Source organism: Polyodon spathula, chromosome 12 (genome assembly GCF_017654505.1).
Source record: "Polyodon spathula isolate WHYD16114869_AA chromosome 12, ASM1765450v1, whole genome shotgun sequence".
In the NCBI taxonomy this organism is placed as follows: Eukaryota; Metazoa; Chordata; class Actinopteri; order Acipenseriformes; family Polyodontidae; genus Polyodon; species Polyodon spathula.
In genome coordinates, this window is record NC_054545.1 from 15732855 (window position 1) to 15746189 (window position 13335).

The following is a 13335-nucleotide window of genomic DNA, read 5'->3' on the forward strand; positions in this document are numbered from 1 at the left end:
ATGCACATTCATTCATTTATATTTGGTCTCAAATGTCCAGTTTTGAAAGTCACACAGGTTTTATCAAACATGTATTTTCATTTGAAAGTGTCTGGTACTGTCTGTTTACAAGCCTTCCTGGGTCCTGTCCCCATCCACACACCTTCACTGGCTCCTTTCCTCTCAGCCACTCTCTTCTCCTATTGACAGACATGCTTTCAGCCTGTAACATTACCCAGAAGGCACGTTGGGTGAAATGACCAAAGAAGTGACCCAGTAACAGACTTCCCAGAAGACAGTGCAAGCAAAACAAAGTTTTACAACTACCAATCAGCCACACACTTAAAATAATGCTAATCATGTGTGACAATGGAGCAGAGATACTTTGTTGGTCCTCGGAGACCCTTTGCTACTTTTCCTTTGGTACTGAAGGTGCTGCTGATAAACGTACAGTTTTGTATAAGGAAAGGGTCTTACCGCCATTTCCATCAATCGTGCTAAACAAACTAGCATGACCGCTTGTGTGTCACCCAATGCAGTGTTTCCTTTACCGCATGGATGTGTGTCTGCATGTTTCCTAATCCGTGTAATTTCAGTGCTGCCATTCACCTGAGGAAAAATATTGGTTTGATATTTTTATGAGCAGTTCATTACATTTTAATCAAGTTATACCAGTGCTTGTTTTAAAGCAAGGACTGACATAAATGTACATTTTTTTTTTTTTTTTTTTTAATCATTATGAAAGTCTACTGTGTTTGCATGTATTTAAGTAGAAGCCATTTTGTTCTTTATGTTATTCATGTTTTAAAGCATGCATGAGATAGTGTGGAATATATTTTTTTCTCTTGTTTTAAATCGGTGACTTTATTTTAGGTAAAACTGTACAAACTACAACCAAGGGTGTCATTTAGTAACCGAGACCCAACAGAATGGGGGTAATCAGGGGTCATAAACTGGTTGGCCCAGCAGTAATGCCAGGTCACATGTCTTATTGTGGTGAACATGTAGATCTTAAAGGAGACAGATTACAGATTTAATGGGAAGATTACAGTCAAAGTATGAAGTAATGTAGCGACTTGGACCCAAAGTACAAAAACTGCTGAATTGGCAAAAGCATCACTGATTTTTCTCTACAGGGATGTTTTTGTTCTATTTTGGTGGAAGGTCAGCAGCAGCACTGTAGAAGTGCTGTAGATGAGTGTGTTGTTTGGACTGGTGGGCAGGTGGGAGACACTGATGGTTGTGGCTATTTGTGCAGAAACCCCAGGGCAAGGCAGAAGAGGAGGAGGAGGAGGAGGCTAACAAGCAGCCCGATCCTCTTCATCAGCTCATTCTGCACTTCAGCCGCAATGCCCTCACTGAGAGAAGGTGGGTTACACACAGCTTTACGCTTTACACACACGGCTTTACACTTTACACACATGGCTTTACGCTTTACACACACAGCTTTAGACTTTACACGTTTACACCCCTTCACCACTGGTTTACACACAAAGCCCCTAAGGTATAGTTTTAAATGTATTTATTTACAGGAAGCAGCACATAAGCATAATTTTTAACAATTACACATATTGACAAATTGCTTTACACCTAAAACACAAAGCATATAGAGAGCATTCTAGTTTAAGTACTAAAACCTTTGGAGTTTAGCTGTGTCATGTTTACAATATAACCCCATTATTATTGTGTTTCTTATTCAATGCAGGTTTCACTTACTGTAAACGTTTCTTTCCTTAGCGCTCTTGAAGAAGATCCTTTGTATATTGCTTATGCAGACATGATGGCGAAGGTATGGAGTCCTTTAGAGAAGAGTGCATAGTCCCGGCACACATAGCAGTGTTTCTGGAGCACAGTATTGTACACGGACCAGTGTTTTCACATGACTTTGAACTACAGTATAGCCTAAAAACCCACCTAACTGCATTTTGTGACTGGGGAATTATAATACAAGTATTGAAACGCCATGTAGCAACTGAGAATCCTTTCTGTCTGGCTCCCTTATCTGTGCAGGCACCTACAAATACAAACCCCACAAAAGTGCTTTAGTCCTGCTTTAGTCCTGTAAGACTTAATATCTCTAAACAAGATCTTCCTCTTTCAGAGCTGCCAGGGTGAAGAGGAAGAAGAGGAAGAGGGGAAAGAGAAGACATTTGAGGTTGAGACATTTGATTTTAAGGGGGGGGGGGCTAATTTCAGTACCCGTTTAGAAACCAAACTCCTATGGAATGAGATTCTTATTTTCATCCCTAGCTATTTGCCCAGTGAAATGTACAGCATGCATCCTGTCACTTCATTGTACACATCTTCTTATGTCCTCTGCCCAGGAAAAAGAGATGGAAAAGCAGAAGACTCTGTATCAGCAGGCGAGACTGCACGACCGCGGGGCTGCAGAGATGGTACTGCAGATGATCAGCGCCAGCAAAGGTAACATCGGGCTCTGAATGCTGCATAGAGAATCTCTTGGATACAAAAGAGGATCGATACAACACTGCTGCAACACTAAACACCAGGCAGTGGAGACAGTGTGATCAGAGCCAGCAGCTTAACCAGCAGGCTTCAGAGTACTGCATAGGGAATATCTTAGATACAAAACATTTGTATCCTACAAAATGTAGTCTACTGAAAGGGGTGACAACAAATCAATTATTCAGCTGTGCGTGTGGTGCTGAATGGAAAGTAAGCAATGAGAAATGGTACTGCAGCTTAACCCTAAAACCATAGAGGCTGCTCCCTTACTTTCTCCAAGTGGGTCTATGAAAATGATCTTCAGAGGACTTTGTACCCCATGAGATTAACTTTTACATGCTGTAAAGTACCTGTATTATGCTGTGAAGGCCATATTCCATGTTGTATTCAACAGATGTGACTGTGTCTGTCCTCCCATGCAATGGTGTTGCACCATGAGCCAGTCAGAGTATTGGTGCTTGTGTGGTGAGACATTGCTGATGTACAGTATGCTTCTCTGTTTCAATGTGGCTTTGTGTCTTTGCTGCAGGTGCAATGGGACCCATGATTGTGTACACCCTGAAGCTTGGTATCGCCATGCTAAATGGGGGAAACACTGTGGTGCAGCAGGTACTGTTAAAGTGTTCTATGTTATTCCTCCAGCACTGTCTGAATAGCTATACATATTTCTCCTTACTGCTCATAGGCCCTTCATGGTTTGAGGACTTTCTATTTACAGAAAGTGTTGGTAGCTTCTGCTCCTAGTCGCACCTTGACATCAGCGACTGATCAACTTTTGGTAGTTCCTAGAAGTCGTCTAAAATCAGGAGGGGGAAAGGGTCTTTAGTTGCTCTGCTCCCTGCCTGTGGAACTCCATCCCAAGTCATATCAGGAATGCTCAAATGCAAAAACATATTTGTTTGCATCAGCTTATTCTAGAGCTGGATTAATTGGCCAATGGCTTTTAATTTTAATTTTATAGAGTTTTCAATTGTCAAGTACTCTGGGATGCGCTGCATGAAGAGCGCTATATAAATGGAAATGTTATTGTATTGTATTGTATTGCATACGTGGTGCTCTCTGAAGCACTAAAAAAAACATTACAATCCAAATACTTATCTGTCTTTCTCCTTCCATCAAGCAGGCAATGGAATAATGTTAACGATAGAAAATCCAGAAGGATTTACTTAAAGCTAACACAGAATTATCAGTCACAACAATTTCTGAGCGCTGGACTGTACATGCATGTGTGTCTTCAGCACATTCATTCTATTCATTTTCAAACATGCTCTTTCTTTATTGCTCTAGAAAATGCTGGATTATTTGAAAGAGAAAAGGGATGCTGGGTTTTTCAAGAGTTTGTCAGGACTGATGCAGTCTTGCAGGTGAGGACAGCCGTTCTAAAACACGGAAACCTGATTTTATTTAATAACCTCCTTTCTGTTCTCAAGCAGTCCCTGTTCAGTGTTTCATACAGACAGTTGTATGCAAACCAGAGGGGTTATTCAACACGAAATGTGCGCAGTCTGAGGACTTATGGGCCATATGGTGTTATACAGAAATATTTAATTGCAGCCGTGTTTTTTTCAGTTAACCATGATAAACCTGCTTTTACCCATTCTCAAATCCACTTCTGTCTGGAGAAACAGGATTGCGCTGTTTGGAACGAAAATGGGTAAGAGAACACAGACCTTTTTGTCGCTCGCGACACGACTGTGCTACCCCCCCCCCCCCCCCATGTACACCGTCAATTTAATTCTAAAGTAAATCTAACACTGATAAGTCTTCCTTATCCGATATCCTGGACGTGAAGAAGCGTGTAAAGTTCGTTTTCAAGGTACTCCTCTTGTACATTTAAACCCAGATAAGCAGAGGTGGTTTTGTGGATATCCAGGTTCTTGTCTAATTTATCTTTCTCTAAACCCAACAGTGTTTTGGATTTGAATGCTTTTGAAAGACAGAATAAAGCTGAGGGACTTGGAATGGTGGCTGATGAGGGATCATGTAAGTAAAAGAAACTGAAAACAGACAAAAACAAATGGTCACAAGTACATACTATCTCCCCTGCCACTTGTGCATTACTGCCCAAAACCAACGAGAGACTTATTGTATATTATTGTGTGATAATCTGACCCATACATTTATTGTATTTCTATTGCACCATTTCACTCTTGGGTCAAACGTCAGCTGGGTTAAAATAAAGTTAAATAATAGCTTTGTTTAGTTTTGGTGCTGTGAAGTTCATTTAGACCAGTGAAATACATCACAAAGCGAGGGGTTAAAAACATTCAAGAAAAAACGCATTTTACCCACACACCCTTTAGTTCATGCATTCATCCACCAGTTACCTCATGTTGTTTTGAAGTGAGGGCAAAGATTGTGGGAACAATAAAATAACTTTTAAAACTAGCCAGAAGATTAAGAAAATAATGCAAGGTGTTTCCTTCTAGTTTCAAATATTCTTTTGTCGCTTTAGAAATGTACCTTTGCACTAGTTGTAACAATATGTGTGTGTGTGTGTGTTTAATGTGTAAACTTTTTGTTATTTTTGTGTTTTATCAAATTCAATGTTATTTGTGTCTTTTTTTCTTATTTTACTCGTGGGTTGCAGTCATGATGCGTGAGCGGGGTAAATACATGTTCAGATCTGCATCTTTGAGTGCTGCCCTCTGAATTCTGAGCTCTGCCCTGGACTTGAACTAACAGCTATGGGCTGCAGGGAGTGTGCATGCTGACCAAAACGCTGATGAGAGTTCATTACATCCTCTTAATGCCTGTTATGTGTGTCGGAATGGTATAATTTAGCATTACTAACGTTAGGTTACTTACCGTAACCCTGGTTCCCTGAAAGACAAGACGACCACCAAAACATTGCTTATGGGATATGCCTGCCTATTGGTAGGTATTTTCTGAGCTCTCTATACCAGAGCTGCCGATAGGCTCCTTCCTGTGATGATTCCCTCTGCCCCGCCTACAGAGGGGTTAAAACTGTCATTCCATGGAAGCCATGTCTCCTTTTGCATCGAAGCCGTGAGGCTGACCGATGTGACCTTGCTTTTTGGTGGTGGTCTTCTCTTTTAGGGAACCAGGGTTACAATAACTAACATAACATTCCCTTTCAATATGAAGATGACCACCAAAACATTCGGCTGTTGTTCTAGCCATGTAACATCTCTGTTGATTTTGTTTTGTTTTTACCAGCCCACTGAGTAGGCAGGCTGAAACAAGCTAGTATATGCAACTCAACAGCAGGGCACAGCAGAGCTGGGTCCTGACGGAAAAACTGTTTTTTTATTTATTTTATTTTTTTCCTCCAACTGGCAGTAAAGAAAAAATACACCAACACACACAAGCAGAAGCTGTGAGGGTAAAATAACTGTCACCACGTCAACGTAGGTAACCTTTTTTTTGTTTTTTGAAAACAAGTCGGCGGATTCCACTCAACAGCGGGACGCAGTATAGCTGGGTCCCGGTGAAGGAATCGTGCTTGTATTTAAGTTTTTTTTCAAGTGCAAAGCTATAAAAGAAAACCACACATACACGCACACAACAACGAGCAATGTAAGGTTAGAAAACCAGACTTCAATTGCAAAGCGGTGTAGGCTGTTGAAAAGAAAAAGAGTAAACACAGCGCGGTTGTGCAGCGTTTATAGCTGAGTTCACAGAAGCGGGGTTTCTGATTCCAGGGAAGAGCCAAGCCGGCTTCCAGCAATGAATTTGCAGGGGAACTCCAGAAAACTCGAGAGAGAGCTGTTTCACCCAGTTGCGATCACAGCAACTGGACTACGTGCAGTCAGACAACCAGGGCAGTGCGTACAGGTAGAGGGCATCAAGGTGCCACGTGCACCGTGGTACTAGACACATGCTCACCGAGTGCCGCGTGCACTGAGCGCCATGTGCACTGAGCACTATAAGTACCGGGATGCTCTGTGCACTGATGGCACCGTGCGCAATGAGTGCACTAAGCACGGAGGTAACGAAGCACCGGGGGGCAGCTGAAGCAGCGGTGCCTACCCTAGCCGTGTGTAGTCACAGTACCGGTCAGCTCGTAGCATATACCGGGGAGGGGACACAGGCCAAAGCCTCAGCGGGCGAATATGTGGACTGAGTACCACACAATAATGCAATACAAACAATATTACTGAGAGCACTCTGCTGTTGATTTTTCGAAGGCCCGACGCACTGAGGTGGGCAGGCCGAGACAACCGGCAAGGTCTACTCTACAGCAGGTCTAGTGAAAATACAGCCCGTGGAAGACAATGCCTGCTGTTTTTTTTTACCTAGCTGCTACACAACGCAGGCAAGCGGGAATATTGCGTGCACACTGTATGTAATCAACAACAAAGTATGTAATCAACAACAATAACACATATAATATATATATATATTATATATATATATATATATATATATATATATTATATTATATGTATGGCTTCCAGAGCCTAGCCCCAGAATCCCACACGAGTGAAGATTTTAATCCCTCTATAGGCGGGACAGAGGGCGTCATCGTAGGAAGTGGCCTGTCGGCAGCTCTGTTATAGAGAGCTCAGAAGTTACCTACCAATAGGCAGGCATATCCCATACCCCATACATGTGTTTGGGTGGGGTCTTCAAATTGAAAGAGAACTGCAGTTTTTGTCATTTGTTTTCATTTTAATGGATTTCTTCTGCTTTGTTTGCATCCACAAAGACAATGTATATTTTTATATTCTTTGAATGTTGCCATCATTTAATAATACTACTAATAATATAAACAGTAACCATGAGAGAGCTGGTTATTTTTTTAATCATTAAAGCTACTTTTGACCTGATTTATTCTTTTTCATAGACAAATTCAGTTGTTAACTTTGCTGCTGCAAAAAACGACAGGCTAAAGTATCTTTTATGGCTTAACCCTATGTTTATCAGCTCCCCCTGTGTGATGGGGCTGCTCATTGAACTGTTGTTTTTCTGTTTTAAGGTGAGAAGGTTCTTCAAAACGATGAGTTCACTCGGGATCTCTTTAGGTTTTTGCAGCTGCTATGTGAAGGTCACAATAATGGTACGTCCAGCTTCTGCCTAGCTTCTCCAGGGCATCTCGGAGAGTAGATTGTAGCCTGCAAATGACATTCTGATAAGAACCCAAACTGATATAACTTGACACTAACACCCCAAACGTGATTCTGAAGGTCTGAGAAATATGCCCCGCTTTTGATGTCATTGATATGTCAGCTGGCTGTTATGTAAAGCATTTGAAAAACAGAGGTTGGATGTCAAGAAAGGACAAGACAACTTATACCAGTTGGAGAGGTCTGAGAGGTTTATAATGGTAAAATTAAGTTGGTTATAAAGTTAATTGAAGTTAACCATACGCTGCTGCTGTGAAAAACAAAAAGATTAAAAGTAGAGCTATGAAACTGGACAGGAGGAGGCACCAAACTAGTGTTCTTAATATTTGAAGTGTGTCAAACATATGCATGTCAAATACAGGTCAGCTGTACATTTTATACAGTTGGATGTGGGGGTTTATTCAAAGTTTTTTCCATATACACATAGATGTTGTACTATCTTATCCACATTCAAGTTTTAAGATACAATAACAAAAACAAATAACAGCACTCTAATGGAGAGCTTGTTGTATTGTTTCAAGTTTAAATGTTGAAATGTTTTGGAAATTAAAGTAAATCTAACATCCCTACACCAAACGATTGGGGTGTTCGTTCATCGTGATAATATTATAAGCATTTTATGTACAAGCTTACCTGCTCTGCAGATACTGACAGTGTTCTCTGTTTTTAATGAACAGATTTCCAGAATTTCCTGAGAACCCAGACTGGAAACACAGCCACTGTAAACATCATCATCAGCACAGTGGACTACCTGCTGCGTCTGCAGGTACAGTGAGCGTGCAAACCCCGCTACACTGTCAGTCTTCCTCCTGCGTGTCTATAAAGCACTGCATGCATTTCAACAATACAGCTCAGGCCAACAGTTTTGCATCACCTGCAATTTTAGGATTGAGACATAAAAAAAAAAAATATGACTTTTTTTTTTAGATCTTTTATTTAACATTATGTAATCAAAGAAACTACAAAATGATATTGCAAAAGTCTACCGGAAGTCATAATAATAATCGTCCAGTATTTCATGTTAGGTTTTTCAATTTGTCTGTTTTTCGTTGTGTATGGGGAAAGCTACAAAGCAGTATGTAATGCATTATGTTAACGTAACATTATTCAGCAGATTTAGTTTGACATTATGAAGCAAAATTAGTTAATTCTATAGAGTGATGTAAAACTTTTGGCCATAGCTATACAGTGATCTCCAAAAATTATTACAAAGAACATTCATGAGTTTGCAATTTAGTGTAATTTGAAACTCGTCTGCGTTGCTGCAGGAATCCATCAGTGACTTCTACTGGTACTATTCAGGGAAAGATGTCATGGACGAACCAGGGCAACGCAACTTCTCCAAAGCGCTGGCTGTAGCTAAACAAATCTTTAACTCTCTTACTGAGTACATTCAGGTAAGTAAGCAAGGTACATGTCCTTCCTAAGCTGGGTTCTGGGGCCATGAAAAGCAACCAATGTTCTTGGAGAAGCTCTGTAAGAGTTGCTTTGCTGTTGTTGCTGGAAATGTTGCCTTGTTTCCAGTGCCTGAGGACCAATTGTAACCCCCACTAGTGACCCAATGCAAGTATGTAGAAACATTAGAATAAAGATATTTTATTTATACTAGTATCTAGCCAGGTAAAATCAAACATTCTTATAAAATGTGTGAAAGGTTATTCAAATTAATGTTGGGATTTAATATTGTTTTTTTTTTTTTTGAAAGAGTGCCTTCTACAGTACAGCTCCAGAATGTCATTATCTATTAGGCTTTTGTTTTGTTTTTTTATTTTTGGAAAGCAGGAGTGTAGTACAACTTTACCCCACTGAGTGGCACACGTGTACAGAGACTGGAGCAGCTGGAGCACTGTGCACTGCACCTGTCCACAATCTCAGTCTCTGTCTGGAGAGACATGGACTGTGCAGGGTCATTGTACAAGGCCTAGTTTCCATCCCTTTGCTATGTATTATTTATTTATTTGATTGAGTCATTATTTTAGTTTACTGTATTTTCTCCTAAATAACGTTATGTGTTTTAAAGGTTATGGTATTGTATTTAGACAATCTTGTAAATGCAATCTCCATGCATCCCTCTCTCTCTCTCTCTCTCTCTCTCTCTCTCTCTCTCTCTCTCTCTCTCTCTCTCTCTCTCTCTTCATCTATCTCTCTTAATCTATCTCTCTTCCCTTTCTTTCCCTCTTTCACACTCTTCCTTCCCTCTCTTCCTCTCTCCCTGTGTATCTCTCCCTCACTCTTGCTGTCTCTTTCTCTCTCCTTCCCCTACTCCCTCTTTCACTTTCTCTCTCTCTCTCCCTCCTTCTTTTTCTCTTCATTTCTTTTACATTCTCCTGTTTCTCCCTCTCTTTCCCTTCCATCCCCCTGTAATGCCTATGCAATGTGTTGTGACCCCTGCCTGTCTCCCCAGGGCCCGTGCGTTGGGAATCAGCAGAGCCTGGCTCACAGCAGGCTCTGGGACGCGGTTGTTGGTTTCCTCCACGTCTTTGCAAACATGCAGATGAAGCTCTCCCAGGTACAGAGCCATGTTGTTTTATCAGTTCTTTAGAAAGTCCTGCTAATATAAAATAACTGTTAGCAGTTTAGGTATCACTGTTTTAAAGTAAATTCACAGTATGGGTTTTTATTACAAAACCACTTGTAAAGGCATACTATACTTTCTAATGTTTACAAAGTAGCACTTACACATTTGACTTCCATGGCAGCAAAGGAACATGTCTGTGCATTAAGACATTTTTCTTAATATATATTTTTAATAGGGTGACATTAAAAATGGTTGATTGATGGCGGTTACCCAGCATGGGTTATCCTGCCTTGTCCTTTCCAAATGTCAGTTCAGATTTTTAAATTGCATCTCACTCCCAGAGCTGGCTGGAGATTGACCCATGTTGTTTTTGTGCTGTCTGTGTACATGTTTGTGTGTGTCGGTGTGGTTGATTATGTAGGACTCCAGTCAGATTGAGCTATTGAAAGAGCTACTGGACCTGCAGCAGGACATGGTGGTGATGATGCTGTCCCTCCTGGAAGGTAAGCAGGTCCCAAACCACTCCCTTGCACTTCACTGTCCTCCCCCTCACTCCCCTGTAATCCAGTCTGTTTCCCCATATATATCATGAGTTAGAATTAAATCCAACCAAATGTAATATATTCAGGGCTTTTGATTGTTGGTTTTAACTGATAAAACACCCCTGATACAAAAAAATAATGCATGTTTTGCCAATAATCACCTGAAAAAAAGTGGAAATGGTTACTCAATTCACGTTGACTACCTCTTTCCCACTAAAAAAAAAAAACACCTTTCCCAGTGCAGCTGGGCAATGTCCCTCCTTCCTGACATTGATTCGTTCTGAGTACTTTAAACTCGCCTAAACTTCTGAGTGTCAGCACATTCCTATATTTCTATTGGAGACTCCGCTTGCAAGATTTAAAGCAAGATTACAATTGGAGGCTTGTTCGCAGGATTTAAAGCTGTATTACAGTTAAGATACGGAGGATTTAAAACAGAATTGTAAAAACAAATGCCTACACACACAAAAAAACCCAGAAGAATGTGCCCCTGATCATAAGGATTTCGTCATGGAAGACAGCAAAGGGAAGAGTAGAAAAACAAAAAAAACGCCGAAGCACCGAAAATAATAATTTCAGACAGTATATAAAAAGCGAAAGCCCTGGGGGAAAAAAAAAACAATTTACATAAAACAAGAACGTATCTAAAAATTACCACAGAAAAATGAAATGAATAAAAACAAAAAAATGGAAGCCATAAATATTCAACCAAGCAATGCTAAATCCAAGCGTATTGGAACTCCCTTTAATGCTGTTGTGTTTTACTATAGGTAATGTTGTCAATGGAACTATTGGAAAGCAGATGGTGGACACCCTTGTTGAATCTTCCAGCAATGTGGAAATGATCCTGAAATTCTTTGACATGTTCCTTAAGTTGAAAGACCTGACGTCCTCCGATGCCTTCAAGGAGTATGACCCTGATGGCAAGGGAGTCATCTCCAAGAAGGAGTTTCAGAAAGCCATGGAGAGCCAGAGGCAGTACACTCAGTCTGAGATCGAGTTCCTGCTGTCCTGTGCAGATGCCGATGAGAACGACATGTTCAACTATGAAGAGTTTGTGGAGAGGTTCCACGAGCCAGCCAAGGACATTGGCTTCAACGTGGCTGTGCTCCTGACCAACCTGTCTGAACACATGCCTCATGATACCAGGCTGGGGACTTTCCAGGAGTTAGCAGAAAATGTACTGAATTACTTTGAGCCCTTCCTGGGTCGCATTGAAATCCTGGGGGGAGCCAAGCGCATTGAGAGGGTATACTTTGAGATCAGTGAGTCAAGTAGAATGCAGTGGGAGAAACCACAAGTCAAAGAGTCCAAGCGACAGTTCATCTTCGATGTTGTCAATGAAGGGGGTGAGAGTGAGAAAATGGAGCTCTTTGTGAACTTCTGCGAGGACACCATCTTTGAGATGCAGTTGGCCTCACAGATCTCAGAGCCGGATGCTGTGGAGAGACCAGAAGAAGATGAGGAGGAGCCTCACAGCCTTCTAGAGGAGCTGGCAGCGGCAGAGGACGAGGAGGCCTCGATGGAGTCCTTGTCTGCCTTCAACATGGCCTGCGTTTCCATGAGGAAGAACTTCAGCAACTTCACGAAGCTTCTCACCTTAAAGAACATCAAGAAGCAGTACAAGAAGTTCAAGAAGATGAGCACCAAGGAGATTATCCTGATGTTCTTTTCGTTCTTCTGGATGATCTTTGTGGGGCTCTTCCACTTCGTCTACACCCTGGTGTGGGGGCTCATCCAGATCATATGGACCTCCATGTTTGGCGGTGGCTTGGTTGAAAGTGCCAAGAACATCAAGGTGACGGACATCCTGGGGAACATGCCCGACCCCACTCAGTTCGGAATCCACAGCGATGTCCTGGAAGCAGAGAAATCGGAGATCAGCGAAGCCACCTCCTCGTCTGACCTGGCGCAGTTAGCAAAAGGTGAAAAGGGCGAACCAGACTTGATGTCAGAGTTATTGGGTAGTACTAAGAAGGAAGGTCACTCGAAGCACAGCCCAGAGCCTGGTCTCGGGGATATCTCCGAAATCATTGGTACTGATGCCCCATCCAATCTGGCAAGCGCAGTTCGTCAAAAGAAATTGGAACAGGTTGGTTTTAATTTCTTTAAATCAGCTGTAACTTAAAGCCCTGATAGGTATTGACAGGTGCTACAGTATATCTGTCTTTTAACTCTATTAACTGTTCTCTCTGCATCTTGAATACCTTTAGGAGGTGACCTAGCTACAGGTATTCAATCAACAAACATCAACAAAAAAATGGGGATTTGACGTTTACTACAACTAAACAATTAGCGATTCACTAAACGGTTAAATCAAACTCTGGGATACTAATCATAAAGCCCCAGTTGTAACCTGAATAAAAGATCCAGTTTGTTGAAGGAAATTGAATATATATATATATATATATATATATATATATATATATATATATATATATATATATATATATATATATATATATATATATATATAAGTAAAATGTGTACCACTGTCATTCTATTTACTTTTTTCTTACTAAACTGATATGTTTTTTATTTAGATAATTGTAAATTAATTTATTGTTTACTGTATTAAAGGCTAAGAATATACAGAATTCATCAATAATTTCATAACAAAGTACTGAAACCCTAATACCTGTGACTATGCAGACTTCTGTATGTGGTTGTTTTAGTTTGTAGTCTTAAACTGTATTACTGTATATTCAGAAGTCAGTGGAGGCATGGTATGAACACATTT

General features: G+C 40.9%; 1 protein-coding gene across 18 annotated transcripts in view; it reads left to right on the forward strand.

The window, feature by feature from the left end:
* The window catches only part of ryr3 (ryanodine receptor 3), a 146022-nt gene that overhangs the window by 117635 nt on the left and 15052 nt on the right, over positions 1-13335 (forward strand). For 10 of the 18 annotated variants that reach the window (XM_041267175.1, XM_041267177.1, XM_041267181.1 and 7 more), the window contains 14 exons: positions 1226-1347; positions 1717-1768; positions 2081-2134; positions 2304-2403; positions 2975-3054; positions 3733-3809; positions 4355-4428; positions 5036-5053; positions 7388-7468; positions 8213-8301; positions 8804-8932; positions 9940-10044; positions 10475-10556; positions 11366-12687. In XM_041267175.1, coding sequence (XP_041123109.1) covers positions 1226-1347; positions 1717-1768; positions 2081-2134; positions 2304-2403; positions 2975-3054; positions 3733-3809; positions 4355-4428; positions 5036-5053; positions 7388-7468; positions 8213-8301; positions 8804-8932; positions 9940-10044; positions 10475-10556; positions 11366-12687 — 2385 coding nt within the window. The remainder of the gene's footprint in view (positions 1-1225; positions 1348-1716; positions 1769-2080; positions 2135-2303; positions 2404-2974; positions 3055-3732; positions 3810-4354; positions 4429-5035; positions 5054-7387; positions 7469-8212; positions 8302-8803; positions 8933-9939; positions 10045-10474; positions 10557-11365; positions 12688-13335) is intronic. The other 8 variants (XM_041267178.1, XM_041267185.1, XM_041267187.1 and 5 more) reach the window with 1 other exon arrangement.